General features: G+C 42.7%; 1 protein-coding gene across 1 annotated transcript; it reads right to left on the reverse strand.

The window, feature by feature from the left end:
- Nucleotides 1–2333: 2333 nt before the first annotated feature.
- On the reverse strand, nucleotides 2334–20403 carry TMEM169 (transmembrane protein 169). Its single transcript, XM_054175835.1, has 3 exons — nucleotides 20310–20403; nucleotides 8093–8526; nucleotides 2334–6645 (listed from the first exon to the last, which is right to left on the reverse strand). Exons 2-3 carry the CDS (start codon nucleotides 8394–8396, stop codon nucleotides 6023–6025), a joined length of 927 nt encoding a protein of 308 aa, XP_054031810.1. The 5' UTR covers nucleotides 8397–8526; nucleotides 20310–20403; the 3' UTR covers nucleotides 2334–6022.
- Between the last annotated feature and the right edge of the window lie 26 nt (nucleotides 20404–20429).

Raw genomic sequence — 20429 nt, forward strand, 5'->3', positions numbered from 1 at the left:
TGCACTTTGAGTTGCTAAAGGTAGCTCTGCCAGCAGGTATTTGGTGAGAACTGAGAAGTCATTTAGCAATGGTTCTACATGTGCCCTGGTATAACACTGCTTTACTATATTAAATATTTCACTTTTTTTAGTTTAACTACATGCAAGTCCTAGGAATTATTTCTGCTCATTTCTTCAGTCACAAATAGCTCATTCCAATAGATTAATGAAGGCTAAAATTGCTTGTGCTTATTGATGCCGCATGCAACTTTTAACATGGTTGAAGTAGTAAGGGAAATCTCCAGCACAGTGGAAAGATATTTTAGTAATTGCCTGTCATTTTAAGGGGGAGGTTGCTACAAATATATTTCAATACATCATAGCTAAACTCATTAGAAGCTGACATTTCCACAGTTTAGAGCAGGTAGTGTATTTTAGAAAGGCTAAATAGAAGTCATGCTCTCCTTGCCTAGTTTTGTTGGGACAAACATGGGCTGTTTGTCAGTTTTGAGTCAGCCAGGACCTGATTTGGCTGCAGGTGTATCCCATGCCATAAACATCACAGGCAGTGTAAAGGGGGAAGTTTGCTGAGGAGAGGGGAGCTTCCTGCTGAGAGGGGAGCTTCCTGCTGAGAGCGGAGCTTCCTGCTGAGAGCCTTCTTTTTGGGTTTGTCTTGACCCTCCTCCTCCTCCTCCTCTTGCTCTTGAGGGCTGCTTTCCTGTTTAGTGTGACTCTTGTACCTTTGCTGGGCTGAGTATGACTTTGTATACTTTATATTGGCATTGGTATCAGTTTTCTTGTTTCATTAAATGTGCTGTAATTTCTACCTTTAGGTCTTAGCATTTTCCTAATCCCTCTTCTCTGCTCAGGAGGGGGTCATTGGGTGATAGAGCAATTGCTATAGTCTAGGCCCAGATATGAGTTAAATGTAGGCATCTCCTTAGGCCACAATGAGGTAGTTTGCTGATGTTTTGTAGTAAAAATAATTGATCCACTTATCACTGTAGAAGCAGAAAAATTTGGTGTATAGAGGAAGACACTCAAAAGTGCCTTGAAATACATTGGTCTTAACATATATTACTGATGGAGGAACTTGCAGTAAACCAAGCCCTGAGGTAATGTGTTGCCTGGGAGGTGTTTTTTTGTACTACTTACCAGGGAGAGCATATTATCAAATTTGGTAGTTATCTGTCTTTATCTTGTAAAGTTAAATTTCCAGATGGAAGAAGTGGTTGGGAAAAGGAGCCCTAAGATAGAGAAATCACATTTGGGCAGAAATTTTGTATCTCAGAGGGCTCCAGGACAAATTCATCCATGGTTTACCTACTTTCCGTGGATGCAAATCACAATAGATTCTAGCTGCTCTACTTTGGGGGGGAAGTTTTATATTTTATGCTGCTAAAAGCAAGGGCATCTGTCAAACACATGGACAAAGACTTTGTTGGCCTGACTCAGACATTCCCTTTATTTTAATGTGTTCTGACAGACTTCAGCTACCATGTAATGACAAGAAATTGGGAAGGCTAAAAGTTAATGGAACTGGGTGACCAAAGGGGATCCAAGAGAGTCCCTCAAGCCTAATTTTCCTGGGCTGCATGTTCACATGCAGTCACACTTTAACTTTTCATGTGAAAGGATGCTTAAGAGGCTTTCTGAACTCACTGATCAAACATACAATCATAAGCCTGGCTGTTGGAAGAGAAATCATGATTTAGTAGATAAGCAAACATGATGTCCAAAGTAATTGAGAAGTTGTGTTTCCAAATGGATTAGCTCCCTGAATTTGCTTCAACTTTTCCCTTTTTTTTTTTTTTTTGAGTTTATATCTCCATACAGGGAATGAATGAAGCTGTCCTAGCCCTTGACTAGGAATTTCATTTGCATTTTCCAAAGATGCACATCACAGAAGAAATAAAATGTCAAATAAGTGTTTGCTCTGTGTTAGCAGGAGGTTAAGACTGTGTGGGAGAGAACCAAGGGTGTAATTTAATATTTAGACACCTCAGAGAACTGTATTGGTGTATTCCCCTTTGACTTAGAATAGAATAGAATAAACCAGGTTGGAAGAGACCTTCAAGATCATCGCATCCAACCCATCAACCAATCCAACCCACCTAAACAACTAACCATGGCACCAAGCACCCCATCAAGTCTTCTCCTGAACACCTCCAATGATGGTGACTCCACCAGACTGGTGACTTACCAGAAACATGTCTGGAGTACTTAGGGGTTGTAAGAAGCCTTCCCAGCACAGTTGTAAATAGCAGCTCCAAGTCACAGACACACAGACCGTATTTTAGAGTTAAATGTACATCCTGTTTTGGTATGGAAGGGTGTCCCTCCATACATCCTTGGAGCCAAAGCCAAACAGATACCAAATAAGTGAACTAAAGCAAAGGTTTTCATTTGTGCAATATGAAGTAAAAACAAAGAAGATCCCAAATCCTAGATATCTGACAGTTCTGGACAGGCACACTGAGACCCATTTCAGACACTATAAAGTGGCTATTCAAAGATAATGGCTTGTATTCAATGATCAGTATAGAATGACTATGGCCATCTCACAGCACCATTTTTAACACAAAGTCAAGCAGAAGCATTGAGAGCAACGTTCTTCTAAAGCCACATAGATCTTTATTCTCCACCCAGGCCAGCAAGGATGGAAAAAGGGAATGCAATTAAGAATAACAATCTGCAAACACACGCTGTCTTTACTGAAAAAAAACCCCCATCCAGACTAGTGCAGCCAAAGCCACATTCAACAATCAGAGTAACTGGAATTCCCTGCAGCTTGACAATGGCACATAAGCAGAAAGTACTTGTGAGTTTCTAAAAGCAAGGGCATAACAAGAGCAAAAAAAACCCCAAATATTGTGCTTTATTTCTATTACAAGAGTTGATAATGATTATATATTTTTGCAGCAAGCACACTGCTCTAAGGGATAACAGACAAGAGAGAAAGCTATCCAGAGTTGTTCTGTGAAAAGTTTGAATAAAACTTTTACAAATAGCACCAGAACTAACCCCAAGCTTAAACCAGCCCCCACCAAAATCAATGGCAGAGCACCCTGACGGCAGGAGCAGAGGCAAGCTTGGTTAAATGTAAGGAATGGATTGTTCCAGTAAATCCCCCTAAAGGTGGCCTCCAAACCCAGAAGCATAGCTGCCATGGCAGAGGGAGGGTACTATGACTTCTCTGATGCTCCTTTCTGACTACATAGCACTGAGAGGCACAGATTTAGTTTTGTCTCCACTCTGGCAGGCTGTTTGCAACCCTGAAAGCAAATCCTGCAGCTCAGCAGACATTTCACATAGTTGTATTCTGTAATGAGCTAGTATTTATCATCCAAGCCCTCTGCAAGCTGAAGGTTCTTTGTGTGACTGACCCCAGCCTTTCGTCTAGCCTTGAACAGCTGCTCTGTAGCAGTGACAGCTGAATTGGTTTTTCTCCCTCTGCAGCAACGCACACTTGTCAACCATCCTTCCCCAAAAGCCACTTGTTTGCTGCATGTTGGGGCCAAGATATACAATCCACTCCTTTCATGCCAACAGCGTCCCTCTAGGCAAAGCGTGAGAACACTTGCCAGCAGGCCTTCTTTCCCATTAATGCTTGTTAAGCATCACTTCTTCCCACCCTCCAGCCATGTAGGAGCCTGTGATTGCCATGTAGAGGAGTATTAAGCAGAGTGGCTGTGCTGGGTCGTTACAGACTGCCAGTTCTGTCATGACTTCCTCAGCTTCTCCATTAATCCAGAAGCATATCAAGCTCTTTGATTCAAACAGCCATATGAAAAGCATTTCACTGCTTGAACTGGTCCCAGGCATATGTCAGGCTCTTCAAACCCCAGTGTATTACCTGCCACTGCCTCACAGGTTGGGGATTGTTATACTGATTTTGATTTTTTTTGGTGGAAGTTTATTATTATCTTTAAAGTCTTAGCCAGTAAAGACTGAAAGCTGAGCATCAGGAAACAGCACACACAGCCTGGCTGTACCTGTGCCCAGGGAGCATCTCTGCTTTGTTGGTGAAGTCTGGGGCCAAGCCTGCTCTTGATATTTGACTTGTCACTAGTCAAACTGGTAATTCTCAAGTTAGCACTAAGAGGCTGCCTTGGCTGGACATCCAAGAAGGACACAGTCCAAGGATGCAGCAGGGACTTTACTTACTTCTCAGTGTCAGGCCTAGAGGATCAGATAGATTTGGTTATGTATCACTGGTATATATATATGCTAAGCAGGACAGTCAGGGTAGTCTTGAGCTCATTCTTGAAATGCAGCACAAAGCAGTAGTTCCTGTGAAATCCAGCTTCTGAATTCCTTTCTTTACCACCCTAAGAGTAGAGCAGCACCCCCTCTGTTAGGAAGACTGGGGAAGTGAAACACCAATAGAGATGTGTGACTGTGCAGCCTGACTGACTGCACACTACAAATTACCTACCCACAGCATGCAAATAGGGCGCTCCTCTGGGTTGGGGCTGAGCCAGACTTTCTAGTAGCATCAGCTGAATTAGTAGGGCACTCAGAAAATTAATCATCACAGAATCACAGAGTGTTAGGGGCTGGAAGGGACTTTGAAAGATCATCCAGTCCAACCACTCTGTCAGAGCAGGATCACCTAGAGCAGATCACATATAAATGCATCAAGGTGGGTTTTGAGTGTCTCCAGAGAGGGAGACTCCACAACCCCTGGGCAGCCTGTTCCTAATCATGTTTCAGACATCTAACTCAGCCTCTATTAGAGTTTGTTATACCTCTCTTATGTCCTCCTTAGGCCAAAACCCCAACAGTCAATCCAGAAAAAGAACTTTTCTGCAAGTAATTTTTTTTAAAGAGAAAATTAAAATTTCTCCAGCCTATGGTGAGAGCTGGTCTGGGAGCTCACTAAGATGCTACACAGCGTCCCAAAAGGAGGGAAACCAATTATGAAAATGAGACATGAGGGGAGGAGGATGTATAATCCATTGCTCTTCCATATAATTAACCAGGAAGTATGTGTGGGATGTAGATTTCCAGAGCTGAGGCACTAGTGGAGTTTGCTCTGGCATTAACAGGGATGCCCCTGTTCTCAAAGGGAAGGTTCAGCAGCCCTTCTATGAGTGCAACTTGGAAACCAGAATGAATTTCATTGAGATTCCCTAAATACAAGTGCCACTGATCTACAGCTCCATTGCAGTGACATGCAAATGGATCATCCTTCCTCAGAGCACATGTTGCTTCCCTCTAACACAGCTGTTTGCACTTTACACTGGCTACAGTTCTCATAACCCATTCCTTCCTATGCAAATGTGTCCTCAGCACCTATCTGTGCACCTACAATCACCTGAGGGTGCTTGGTGACAGGCCTGTCAGCTCTCCATGCACCACTTTACAGAGCAAGCCCTACTCTTCCATCATGTGATAGGAGCATTTCAGCTCAGTGTAGAGCTCGTCTGCTTTTGTTAGAGGCTATGCTGCCCTCACCCAGTGAAAGGCTGGGCACAACTGTTCCAGTGGTCTGTTTGTCAAACTCTGACAGTGTCTAAGCAGTTAGCTTATGGAAAGACTGGAAATGGACTCTTTCTAGGGAAACTGAAGGAACATCACACATACTGGAATTAAGCCTTCACCTCTGAATGGGTTCCTATCTCCTGATGTTCATTCCCTGAGCGGGGACTTCTTTTCAGTGGGTCAGCTGATCACTGCTATGTCTTACTCCTGAAAAGTAAAGTCTAACTTTACAGAAGTGGATTTTTCAGCATGTATCTTTGCCACTCCACAAACAGGCTGAGCCCCACAGACCTGGATTTTCTCACTATTCCCAGAAGTTGCACTTAGGTAAAACAGATGACAAAACCTTGGAGAGCCATGCACCTCCCCACCCAGACCACATGAAGCTAGCACTCTTGCATTCTGTGACAATTAAAGAGGACTCCCAGCCTAATATTTTATTAATTAAGTTTGTGTTTAAATATATATTTATATAGATTTTTTTAAAAATCAACATGTTACTTTTTAGGTGAAAACCACTCACATATGACCCAAAATAGTTAGCCAGGATGAAGGCTCAGACTGCTGAGGTCTCCACACCTTGTGCAGAACTCTTGCCAGAGAGACTACCTGAGATATTGTCAGAATCCAGCAGCTCAACAATACTGTATGGAGAGCAATCTTCCAAACCCAGCTTGCTACAAAGCCAGCCACAGAAGCCCTTCTCCATATCCCTGACAGCATGCCACCAGTACCCAAAGGACCATGCTACCTGGGCCACAGCTGAGTACAGGCCTAGGGAAAAAGACACAACCATAATTATAATCGGGTAGAAGATGATCAAAAAAGGGCAAAAGGTGATTTTGTGCCAGAAGGTCCTCTCTTCATTGTACACCAAGAAGATATTGTACCATGTAATGGTTCCATAGTAGAATGAAACCACAAAGGACACTACAAAAATGATGGGGAGGCAGATGATGGTCCAGAGGACGATGTGGGGTCCTCTGTCCAGTCCAACATCACATTTCTTCTTCTTCTCAGGTATGTCCTCTTTAGGAGGCTCCTTTGATTTAGCCAGTTCCTGCAGCTCTTTGTCAGTTAGTGTGACATGGATATCCACCATCTGACCCTTCTTCTTTCCTCTGGTGATTGTTCCAGTCAAGGTGACATATCGGCTGTCTAAAGGCATATTCCAGACACCTACAAACGCAAATAAACTCATCTACATTAGATTTATTTACTGTGGGGGGTATTTTGTGTAAACCCCCAAAGACAATTAGGCAGTGCACATGGGGTTATAGTTACATTAAAAAAAGATGGACTGCAAGAAGCAATGCAGTATTAAGAATTATCACAGAAGAAAATGAAAGAGCTAATGAAGGTGCAGACAGGAATTCCAGAAGACAAAAAACACGAACGAGAAGACTACAGCATCTGCACTACAACACATGACAGGGGACAACACATGAATGGAAAGTGCTGCAGGAGTTAATGAGAAAGAGATGAGACAGAGTAACTGAATCAAGAATGGTATGCCTGTTTTCTCTGGTAACCTCATGGACTTATTCCTGAATTAGAGAAAGATGACTATGAGAATAGAGAAATATGTTCTGGAATAAGCACGACCACACATGAAGTTACACTTGAACAGCTAATATTTCACTTTGCATTTGTGCAGCATCTCAATCCAAACTCATTTTCAATGTTTAGAAATAAACCTTCCAAGCTCTCATAGAATTATATTTGCCTTGTAAGGGATCAACAGAAGCGCCAAACAGGAAAGTGCTGGGTTGTGTATTGGAGTCATGAACAGACTGCCTTAGCTTCCAAGTGGCATTGGTTTAGGATGATTGCTGCACCAGTGTTGGCCAGAAATTCTTCTAGGGGGCTGAAATATGCTTCTTCCTGGTCTTATTTCTAACTAGCTTGGAAGGAGTTCTTCAGAAACTCTTAAAAGGAGGCTGAGATGTTTGGAGTGGCCCACAAAAATAGGAAGTTAGCAGGTGAACCATGAAGATAGGGGATGGAATCATGGGAGAGTCTAGTGTGACTAATGGACCAGGAGCATGCATTCACATTTAAGCACCTCTCAGCCTGCACTGCAGACTCACAAGAGGATGAGCCAAAGGTCCTGCCTCCCACACTTCTTCCCTGTAAGGCTATCCAGGACAAACATTGGAAGTGAAAGTGGCTTCAAGATGCTCCACAATGAACTTGACAAATAATCCCTCTTAAGGAGGAAGCTGTGCTGAGAATATGCAAACAGAAGGCAAGAGCAAATCCTAGATAATGACTAAAACTCCCTTTCACAGGTACAGCCACTAAATCCATCTGCTTCCATCCTTTCACTTTACAGGCAGCGTTCTAGGCATGGGCGGGGGCTTGATCACAGCAGCACTGCCTTTAATTTCTGGATCAACTCCAACCAACACATATATTTAAAATTTAAGAGTGTGGCAACAACCAAACTTTACAAAGAACTGCAGGAGACACCTCAAAACAGCCTACAATTCTTTCATGTATGAACTCAAGCTCTAATTCCTACAGCCTTGGAGAGGATCAAGCCCACAGTCTCTGCCATTTGACCTCAGTGTATACTGGCATCAAGAAAAGTTTTTAGAAAGTGGATGTTCCCAGGAATACATACCATCTGCCATGGACTGACCCAGGAACTTGGAGCCTTCCTCAGAGCTCCTCTCCCCTCCTTCTTCATCTGCCTGTTCCTCTTCCACCTTACTCTCATTCTCTGACCGATACACAATTATCGACTCAGGACGTGACTCTTTCTTCTTCTTTTTCCTCCGGTCCATAGTGGCTTCCCCGTCAAAGGTGACAGTGGTTCCCACAGCTCTTCTCATGGAGCCACGGTGAGGGCTCTGGCTTCCAGATTTGCTCTCTTTCTGCACTGTCTCCTCCATCTCACTGCTGCTTTCAAGTACGTCACTTGGCATCTTGCAACACTTGATTCCAATCTAACAGATCCTACACTTAGAAGTCATTGATTAGACAACAGTTCCATGGATGCTTTGTTTGGTAAGATGTCCCACTGCTGACATCCAAACTATGCACTCCATTCCCAGCCTAAAATGAGAGACAAAGCTGAAAAAGTCTCTTATTCTTGCCAAGCAGAAAAATATTCCCACAATTTTCCTAAAAAGAGTTATTTCCACCTGGTTTAAATGTCACCTGAAGATCCTTATTACTGTCATGAACATCAATTTTATTACACAGATACATGTTTTGTAGTATCACCTAATCCTGATTCTCAGGTTCCAATTTTAAATATAACAAACCAAAGCTACTGGAAAAGGAAAGAGTATTAACATTTATAAGAAGAGATTAGACAAGTACAGCTTACTTGGTGAATTGAACATTCCTCTGCAGTGCTGAAAGCAAACAAAAGACAATAGTTTTGGCCCACATGCACAGGAATGCAGAAATGAAACCACAGGCAAAAAAAGAAGCTGACTGATTTAAAGGGTTGGCGCAGCTTAGAGACAACTGCAGCAGGAACACTGCATTACAACACCTACACTGGTGACAGCTTTCCTCATTTTGAGTGTCATCTGATTTAATGCCCATAGCAAGGATATTACAAAAAATAATCAAATTATGTCAGAATGAATGATGTTTCATACATTACCAATTTAGCATTATGTAGTGCCATCAAACCGTGAAAACACAGCGAGATGACAATTACAACGACTTCAGGAACTGGAATTGGAAACCACAGCAAAGTCTTCTGCTTGTGCAGGGAAAACAACTCAAATCTTCACAAACCTTTTCAACAACTATAAGGGCTCTTTATTTACCCTCCATTACAAAAAGAAAAAAAAATTAAAAGCAATATTAAGTCACACTCTCACCTGTGGTAAGGTTGCCTAAGTGAAAAAAACCCTAGATAATTAAACGTGCCTCAAGGCAGACAGATCCTGCTCCACGAACACAGAAGACACAGGATTAATGGTTCTCAGATTTCACAACATTTAAGAAACTGACTGTGCCTGAAGTATTCAGGAACTGATATGAATACATTTTAACAGCTCTGAAGAGCTGTGTTGAACATTTACATTAATATTTATAGTTAAAAGAATGTACACGGCCAATAATTAAGCTTCTACCTAGTATCTGAGTCATCTCTTTAACAGGAAACTCAGAAACATAGTTATCATAATTTATAGCCCACACAATTCCAGGGAAATTGTTTTACTTGAACAGATGCTAGGAAAAGGGTTGAGCATTTCTAGATTTGGCAGCATATTCCTGGTTTTCCCACAGATGTAAAACTTTGCTAGTTTGTTTTGAATTTTTTTCCAGAAGTTTACATCAACTATTTATGCCTCATACATTCACACACACACCCCCACCCCAACTACTTATGCCTCACACACACACATCAACTATTTACACCTCATACATTGCACACACACCCCTTTTAATTGTTTCAGTTTAACACCTAAGACCGTGGCCACTTGGCTCTATGTGGTTTTGAAGAACTCAGCAATTCAGATTATGTTTTGCATTATGGAAAATAAATTTTCCCTGGTGATCAGAAGACACATAAAAAGAAATTAAAATATAAAAAAACCCCCAGCAACACAAGAAGAACACAGAAGTTGGAGTACTTCTAAATCACTGGGCAGGGAATATCTTGCTGAGCTCTGCAGCATGGTTGGGAACAGACTGTTTAGATTGCCATCTCAGTTTACACCCGCCATGCAAAAAGTTATGCCTAAATTTGCAGACATACTGGGAAACAGCTCTATACAATACTGTATCTACAGCAAATGCTGTCCCCTCAATGCAGTGCCAAGTTTTAACTCTTTAGAACTATCTAAAAGCAAGTTGATTTAAATATTCCCCCATTGATCAGGGGAAACAAGAATGAAAAAGGACAGTGAGGAGGAATACACCCTAGTGTGATGTACCAAACAGGTGTGGTTCAGTGTGGAAGCTGTTCAAAATCACTGCTTGTGCAGTCTCCTCCCATTCCAAAGTCCAACCTTAACAGAAAATGTAGGAAAGCATCTCATCACCTCTACCCCCCCTCAAAAAAGGCCTCATAAATGAGCTAATGAGAAACAGTTCCTCAATGTAGTTCTTGTGCTTCTGCCTGAGGAACATGGATGCAGCATGCCGATAGGCAGTTTTCCACATGCCATAAAATAAAAGAGGAATGGGATATGCAAGAAATGTCACAGTGAAATGTAATGCTTTGCCTTCCACTTCCTCCTTTTAACTCCGAAGCAAACCATCCACTGACTTCAAAGACAGCAAACTCTAGCTCTTAGTACATTAACATTGGGCTCTGAGGTCTCTCCACATCCACTGGAATTCATGGAAGCTTTCATTCAGTGGTTTTTTAAAAACACATTTTTAGCTAAATGTAATAAATCTATTCTATGGAATAAATTCAGTTTTTGTAGGAAATTCATCCAGGAGGTACAATAGTCTCTAATGTTTTTCTCTGAGAATCAGCAATAAAACTTCATGTTTTGTATCCATGAAAGCCTAAGATCACCTGATTGAACCTAACGAGCTCCTGAGACAACTCTGAGATTCCCCTATCAGTGAAAAGAAAGCAGGCCTTAAGCCACAGAGGAGCCAAAAAGCATCAGTGCTGGGATGATGTATTACAAGTCCAGAGACAGAGATGATGATCTGAGATTAGATTCCCAAAGTTCCTGACTGTTCCAGTCACTACTGCCCTGAAAAAAGAATGACTTGCCAGTAATATTTGGGTGCTTTCCCCCCCCACCCCACCCCTTGAATTCTGTCCAGTTATGACCTTGGTTAAACTCACAGTAGATGATAAGCTAATGTCAACTCTTGGTGTGAATCCAAAGCCTAAAGGACAACATCAAACTTGACTGTTAGGAGGAGCAAGGTGATGTCACTTTTGAATCTGTCACAGATAGGTGCTTGTGATCCGTGTCCAGTTCTTGTGCTCATTTGAATGTGATGCAGGTTAATGACTAGAAGATGCCTATGATTCTCAAGTTTTTTTGCTATGTCTGATGTTTCTACCACACTAGAGCAGCTACTGCCACTGTGAATTATCACCAGAGCTAAACAGAAACACAGCAGAAGGATTATCAAGGCGGGGGGCAGCTCAGTTTCTTCTAGTTCCTAATCTGAGATGAAGTGTGGGAAGAGCCAGTGGGGGACATGCCATTGAGAAGTATCATTGTTGTGGATAAGGAAGTTAAAGAGCCCAGGCTATTCCTTAAGGCACAAGGAGGTAAAATCTGTCTACATCAGAAAAAACACATGGTGAAGGAGATACCTCTGATCCAGCAGAGGAGGAGGCAGTAAGATAAAAAGCTGAAAGATACAAATACAGGGTAGACATTAGGTAGGTGTTCTAAGAAAGTGAGTAGGTATCACTTGATACACATCACAAAGGGCTCTGGAAAGTTGTCCCATCAATGCAAGCCTCCACATCTTGACCACAGTTTGGTCACCAGTAGTTGACCAGAAGAGGTATAAATGTGGGGAAGTTCTCTGTATTGCAGAGCAGTCATATTGAAAGATCACAAAGATCCCTTCTAATCTTGTACCTGTTTTCACAGTCAGCATTTATTCTTTCTTCCTCTCTACCACCTGATCCAGACCTTCTGAACTCAACACTTCAAACCACTACCATCAGCTCCATATCCTGCAGGGATGCTTGTGAATGAAGCAAATTCACACTCCAATCCCATTTTTCCTGGGAATATTTTCTCTATAGTTGTGACCAAAAAAATGGGCTCTTGCAAAAATCACAGTAGTGTACACAATGCTGCTTTTTGCATCCTTCCTTTCTTTTACGTCCTGTAAGAACAGGGCAGTTGTTCTTCAGCACTACACAGCTGTCCACAGCATCAGCTCTTTCAGCCACACACCAAGCTCTTCACCCGTTCAAAGCCTTGCTGTGGAGTTGCAACATGACAATTGCTGCTCATCTCATGTTAGTGAGCATGGGGGCAGACAGGAATCTAATAACTGTCCATGGGAGGGAAGGCAAAGAAATGGTCACATTTCAGGGATAGCAGGGAGCAGTTTATTAGCCAAACAATTTTTTATTAATCTGTGTGAAAACAGATGGAGAACCCTGAGGAGGCAGCTCTGTAGAAACACTCTGTAGAGGAATTTTTAGAAGCACAGTCTTCTGTTACTATGCAGGAAAGCTACTGCTGCTTATGCTTTGACACAAAGTGGGAGACTAAAAGCTTGGCCTTGCACCATTTAGGTCAAAGGAAGTTTTTTCCATTGGTTTTCAGGGCTTGATCCTGCTGATGACAGAAATTATCTGGTTTGAATGAAGACAGGAAGGAAGAGTCTTCCCACAAGCTAATAAAATCCTTGATCTTAAATCCCTGCTGTAGCCCATATAACCTTTTTATGGCTGCACAGAGCAGATATGAGAGGACAAAATGTAGACGGTAAGCAGTAAGGAGCATCAGTTTTTATTTTCATGGTTACATAAAATGTACAACACATAAGAAGAACTGGCACTGCCTTCACTCATATCATGCAGGGCTTATCTGCAGAAACAAAAAAACACAACCTGTACTTTAGAAGCACTGTGAATTACGCAGGATGGGGAAGAGATAAGGGTAAAAGATTCCCCAGTGACACACATGGAAAGAGAGCTCCCCATTCATGTATTCTCCTTTGCCTGCTCCTTTTGCTCCATAGCCTCCCCACTCCCAATCCCTTCCCCACCCAAGCCTGTCTCTGATTTTATGCATGTTTCTGAGGATGTATGCTACCTAAGGATTATTTCCAATCCCTAGTATTTTTAAGGGGGTTATCTACTGGTAGACTGTACATGTGAAAATAGATTATATCAGATCCACCCAGCTGTTCAGTCACCAAGCAGTGATGTTATGACAAAATGCACTGGTCTAATGCAGGACATGTAGCCTCAGACTCTACAAAAATATGTGGCACAGCCTGTGTGAGAAAGTACACTTAATTTGGACATTATCCCGAGAGAGGGCTGAACAGCAGGGCTCCTTCAACAGCTTTGGATCCCTAAATGACTCCTCATGATCTTGCACATATGCATCCTCACCGTACCCTGTTGAAGCAGGGGACAACATGTATCCCTATTTCATGGTGACATAGCTCCAACTAGATTGCAGTTGCTTGAATCTAGCAAATACTCAAGGCTGTGACAAATGACGTTAGAAGGGAAGGCAAGAACAGCCTCTCCCTATCAGTACTTGTGTCTGTGCAGATTGCAGTGAGTTTGACAGAGAGATTTACCTCGCTGAAAATAACCTTTTTGCATTTTTAAAGAATATGAAGTGTTCTTTTCAGCTAGATGGATTCCCTCATCAGTCTCACCAGGCAGCTACCCCTAGAGGAAAGGAAGTCTGAGAAAAGGAAGGAAAAACTACCCCTCATGGCCCCTTGCAGGCTGCATTAAGTGTCTGTTTAACAATAGCACGAGGCACAAAGGAAAACATCTGCCTATGCCACCCCAGCAAGGTAGGAGAAAGCAAACAGCAAAGCTCATAGATCATGTCTTTTCCTCTCTGCTTAATCCACAAGCTTCAAAGCACTTTCATTTATTCAAGAGAGAGTCAAAAAAAAAAAAAAAAGACCATGATCCAGGTGTGCATTTGAGCAGGAGCAGACCTTAGGCTGGACTGCCAAAAGCACAGAATGGCACTGAGCACAAGAGCAGGAGGGATAACACAGTAAGATGCTTCATGACACCAAAAACATAGTGGGTGATTGCTAATAGAGCTCCCCTGCCCTACGCCCTCCAGAGCAGAGGGTGCTAAAAGCCTGAGCTAAAATCAAAGAGAGGAGTGGGCAAGCAACACAGCCTCCTTTGCCCAGTCAGCCAGTACCAGAACAAGAGGAAACAGTCTCAGGCTGCACCAGGGGAGGTTTAGGTTGGATGTCAGGAAAAAATTTTATACAGAGAGAGTGATTGCCCATTGGAATGGGCTGCCGGGGGAGGAGATGGAATCGCCATCATTGAAGGTGCTCAGGAGGAGACTTGCTGGGGTGCTTGGTGCCATGGGTTAGTTGTTTAGGTGGGTTGGATTGGTTGATGGGTTGGATGCGATGATCTTGGAGGTCTCTTCCAACCTGGTTTATTCTATGTATGTATGTATGTATGTATGATCACTGGCAGATAGCTCCTGTCTGTCAGTAGGTGGCATTAATGCCAGCACTGCCCTACACTGCTGAGCAGCTTCTAGACCAGTCCTGCTGGAACTGTTAGCTGGAGCTGCCTCAGCCACCACAGGTTGACCATCTCTGAGGCTGCAGCTGCAGCAAGTCCAGACTTGATCAGGTGTGGATTTAGGGCACGCTGGCTGACAGTGCTGTGCTGCCTGGCTGAGGCCCCTTGCTCTCCCTGACATCCTTAAGTGAGACACCCAAATGCTTACTGACAGTCTTCTGCAAACATGGCCAAATCAACAAAAAAATTTAGTGGAGAGAGGTGTTCCTAAGTATCACTGAGTTGTTTCTGGATGACATTTTCCAAGGATTTTTTTAAAAGTCAAGGACATTTTACAGAGTATCTATTTTATGAATCAGTTACCTAACTTTTCCAAATGCTACAGAGTAGTAACTGCTGTGCAGATCAGTACTACTGAAAGTTGGAAAACAGCATACAAGGAAAAACTGCACATTTTTATTTTATATTAAATGAAGTGCCTAATCAATTTTCTGGCATACCAACTTTTACAAATCCCCCAAACTGTACAGTTCTACATTGTTGTTAGAACAAAAGCCTGAAGTGTTGTTTCTCCCTTTCTCCCTCAACTTCTTTCTCCAGACTGCTAAAAGAAAGAATTTGGACAAGGGACTCAAAAGCTTCTCACTGCCTCCACAGGGAAGAGATCTGTTTCTTTATGTTTATTCTACTATGCTGAGAGTGTCAATGAATGGCATGTGCACATTCACCTTTGAAGAGAACTAAGGTTTTAAAAAAAGAGTGACTTGGAAATGCAGGTTGGTTCAAAATCTTCAAGGCTAAGTCCCTAAATCTTGCAGGAAGTAAAAATATCCATCATAAAGTAGAGAAATGCTCTCTCCCCTGCTCTATCCCTCCCTTCTGCATTTGCCAAAGCAGGCCACCTTGCACCTTCAAACAGCAGGTACCCACTGAAATTCCTCCACTATCCTCCATGTCACTGATGGATTACACTCTACCATAAGAATAGCAAATTGAAGCCAGTCTAAACACCTTGAGCCCAGCAACATGCCTCTAAAGCCATGCCCCTAGGCTGGAAATCAGTGGTATAATACTTGATTTATCCTTAGTTTGGATGCTTGATATTAAATGGGATTGGAAGATGCATTAGGAGCTTGCTCTATACATCCAGCTGGTGTTATAGCTGCTCTAGGCATCCAAGCAGATACCTACGAGACAGTAACAACTGGGCAAACATGTAGTACATGAAAAGAAGTTTTGGGGCCCTCACCTCCCTTTCCAGAGGGCAGAGAAACACCTTTTCCACACTGTATACCCACACACAAGTAAGAAACACAGGGAGTGCTATCTAAAGGCTGCAGAGCCATGAAATGGTGGGTGTGAAGCACCTGTGCTAAAAACAAGATAGCATAGCCCTAGTTAGCTAGAGACCTGGCTTGAAGGTGGTTATTTCAGTGAAGGACTACAAGACCTTAATTTCCTTTCCTTTGGAAATCATGCAGTGCTCTCTCTGTGATCTTTTATTCTATGATGGACTCCAGCCTGACTTTTATAATAACTGAAGACTAGGACTCTGTGTTGGCATCTCAAACTCATTTTCCTTCTCAGAAGATCCTTGACTGTCTGTCTCCTCTCCTCTCCTTCTCTGCCCTGCTCTGTGCTGACAAGATCAAGCACCCCAGTGCTTTACTCAGACAAAATGAGGAGAGACCACATATTAATATCCGCAGTTAAGGAACAAAAAGCTGCATCCATGCAGCCCAATAGAAAACACAGGAAACTGTAAATCCAGTCTGGAAAGGATTACCTGAAAAACATAAACACCAAATTACATCCTGTGGTTCTTATTTAGACAAGATATGTGGGGGCTTCGGAGCAGAGCTTTCTCCAAGTTACACCCAACTGCAGCCCAGGAGCTGCTGAAGAGGCAAACTGCACAGCCAGAACTGAAAGATTCCTCTGGGAGTGATTCAGGACTGCTTAATACATTGCACAGTAAACATCATCTAAGATATTTAGACAGAATCTCCAACAGCAGGAATTAGTTGGCTCAGGGGACTCTTGATTGCAGAGTGCAGATACAGATCCATGATGCCAGGATATTAAAAATGCAGCACTTTCAATTGCAGACAAGTTAATGGTTTAGTATCATTAGTAAGATATTGGCAGGATGTGTGATTATTTAGAAAATCTGTCTACATACCAGTTTCAAACTGTAGGATGCTAACATTCTACATCTTGCACAACTACAAACTCTGAGTGGGAGTCTCTCTTCAGTATGTCCTGCATTTATTTTAATCACTGGATTATGATGATAGGTAGGGATAATGATGAAAGGTAGTAAAATCCTGACCATCTCCTAATTAGGCTGAAATTCTCTGAGATTCCACTGAGACTAAAATACTTTTCCAAAGGGGAAATCCCTAAAAAGATGAATCAGCTACAGCCTGGCCATCAGCTGGGATTGACTGGGAACTGTTCTGTCATGGAAACCAGAAGCCATGGAACAGAAAGACTCTCACTTGCCATTGAGAGATGATGAAAGAAGAAACAGCACAGGAGAGAATGCACAGACAGGACATGAAAGTAGCAGGGATTTCCAAAGAAGCCTTTTGTGTAATCCCAGAGAAAGGTCCAGAGAGGAAGGGAAACAGAAACTCAACACCAGTTTTCATTTGGTTTTGGCTCAGTACTTCTTGTAATGGGGGTGGGGAGGGAATGCAATTTGGTATTCCAGGAGAAGATAGGAACCTGGAGCATCTGTGACTGTGGGGTTCTGAGAAAGCAAAAGCAGAGGCTGCTGGAGTGCAAGCCTGCTTTTTGTTCTGAAGGTGAACTATCAAAAAATGTCAGAAATCATCTTTGACCTTAAAGTTTTATTTCTGATACCAAGAAGCTTTTCATTAAAACTCTGCTCTCACCTACTTGTAAGACTGCTGGCCCCAGACATCTCTCTCCCAGGGACTGGATCCCACAGAAGATTTTCTCTGTTTGGAGCCAGCCATTTTCTCACATCAGGTTGGTATTTAACAACTCTGAGACCTTCCCCCTCGCCATCACAGATTACAAGCTATGGGAGGGCAGAGACCCCCTGAAGGACAGAAGGCTATAAGGAATTATTACAGTAGGATTTTTCAAGCATGGCAGCATACTGGACTGGCAGATGTCATCAGCTGGATAGCTGAGCCATAGGCTGGCAAAGCACAAAATCAGCTTTTGACAAAAGTAGCCTTTTCTGAAAATGCAGAGTTTCCTATTAATCTCACCAAATTGAACTAGTTCATTCAAATCCAAGATGAAATCTGGAAACCATAAACCCAGAAAATCTAGTTTTTCCTCTTTGATCTATAAATAATAAAGCAGATATTGAAGAATGATGCATGCTAATCCCAAAACTCTGAAGGAGCTGACAACTAGGGAAGAAAACCCCACCAACCACTGACAAATTCCTTTTCCTAAATGTGTCATTGAGAGTTTTGAATGCATGTTTTAAGCAATAGATATACCAAGGGGAAAAAATAAATCAGATGGCTTTTGACTTCAAAAAATGAAAATGAAGACTCCAAGGCTTTAAGCACAGATTTATTTTTTTCCACATATAGGCTGACACAGGCTGAAAATAAAAAGAGGTAAATATTGGCTGTCTAATCAGATACTATTTTCTAGCACGTAAAAATTAAGAATCTGAACATTAAGTTTGTAGAATAGCATAAATATGTAAGAAGAGCCTTCTGCCTACTGAATTTACCACTATGATTGCATGTAGTGACAGACCAACTTGTTTTACTGCTACTAGTAAGAGAAAATGAACACCTCTTTGTAAATAAGTACACACGTAGGAGAAGATTAAAATTGATTTTAGTTAAGAAGATTTTCTTCTTTTCAGCATAAATAATTTTTAATTTCAACCACTGGATTAAAATTGATTCACACAAAGGGACACTTTGAATCCTTGGTTCTAAAGACAACACACATGACAGTGGATAGAAGCCATTGCCTGTTCTTTGTGGACAGATTATGTGCTAGTAGGGGCTGCCACCCATTGAATACCAAGGAATGGATGTCTCCTTTTCTTGCCTCCTTACTCTCCAAGCTTTATGTCTCTCCCTTTCTCCTCCCACCCATCAGTCACAGAACCTTAACACATGTCTTCAGCCCTGTATTTATGGCCTTTCTTTGGCTATTAAGACATTTAAAAAAAAAACAAACACACAAGAAATTTATCCTGTTAGGGAAGAAAAATAATCTGACCATGCTCTCTGGGAAAAACACTGAAATAAAGCAAGTCATAGGAGCAGAGGGGCCCACTGCATTTTCCTTGGTGGCCTGCAGCTCAGTCAGGATAGCAAGCAGGTTGGAATATGAAGATCTGCTTCACTAGCACAGATGAGTGCTTCTCCCTGGGATTAATTAATCACTATTCTGATACAGCCTGCCTAAGATGTGTAGGATAGTCAGAGACAGTTAATGGGGATCTGCGGAGGCTACAAATTGTGGAAGTTAATTAAAGGGGGCTGCAGAAATTCTTTCATTGTCACCCACAGTGCTTCATATTTTCCCTCCAGAAAGTAATACAATTACCCAGCTGGAAGGCAACTTTGTCTAATGGTTGCCTCACCAGCCTAAGTTACCATGCAGAAGCCCATTCCTGTATTGTCATGCTTTGCTGAATGAGTCCGGACACACCATTAACTTCTCCATGCCTTTCCTTCCCTACAGTTAAAAGGTGGAGAGACAACTTCCTTGGAAATATACAGCTTCAGAGTAAAGATGCTATCTTACCATGGTCTCTGATTTAAAGTATTAAACCTTAGAATGTGTTTTGGGAAAAGAAAATGAATCCATTTAACAAATGAGAAAACCAAAACAGACTCAATGTATCTCCCACATTACTTATATGTGTCTTTCTAAGATTTTTCTCACTCTCCTCACATTCCCCATCTTCCCTAAGGCAAAAATAATAGGACAAAATTGAGACACACTTTCAAGCATCTTTTCTATTGAAAAAGACAAGAAGAGATGCCTGGAAAGATACTGAACATGCACACAGAGGCTCCTGGGCATATAAGCACTGGTTAAAATCACCTGCAATGGACAAAGATGTTCTGTCACTTCACTGTGGTCTAGAAAGGAAAATAACGTTGGCTGTCCTCTGTGTCCACAGAAAAATTAATACTGGCCTTGCCGAGTGCAGTTTTAAGTGGAAAAAACTCCACCACAAAGGCATGCTAGCACAAATAGGCTGTGTTAGGATATGGTAAATGATGTCACTACAGCTTTCACGACCTCTACCCGACAAAGTCCTTGCCTGGGGAGAGGCTTCTCCATCCGCGGGTCGCTGGCAAGAGACCACCAGCAGCTTTTTCTGCTATTTATGGCACCTTCAGACCATTACACTGACTTCTCCTTACTGGGGCTCCACGCCCCGCGCTCCTGAGGGCATCTTTCCGAGCCGCTGTGGAAGGTGACCCGAAATGGTTCAGAAAAATAGGAACCCCTTCCCTCCCCCTTTATATCAGATGAGGCCACGGGTGTGGACTAGGTGGGTTTGCTGCGAGGCTGCAGCAGGCAGAGGCGACATCGAGGACGCTACCTGAGGAACCGATCCCTCCTAAGCGCTGAACGTGCGTCCAACGGTTCCCTCCACCGCGGCGACGGACCCGGGCAATACCGAGCCATGGCTAACCGCCTGCCTTACCTGCCTTCCGCCCGCGGGCCCCGGTGCCGCGCTGTGCCGTACCGCAGGACGCAGAAGCGACCCAGCTCTCCGCGGTCCCGGGCACCGCCAGCACCGCTCCGCCACCACCCGCTCGCCGTC

The sequence above is a fragment of the Dryobates pubescens genome, chromosome 2 (assembly GCF_014839835.1).
Source record: "Dryobates pubescens isolate bDryPub1 chromosome 2, bDryPub1.pri, whole genome shotgun sequence".
Classification (NCBI taxonomy): domain Eukaryota; kingdom Metazoa; phylum Chordata; class Aves; order Piciformes; family Picidae; genus Dryobates; species Dryobates pubescens.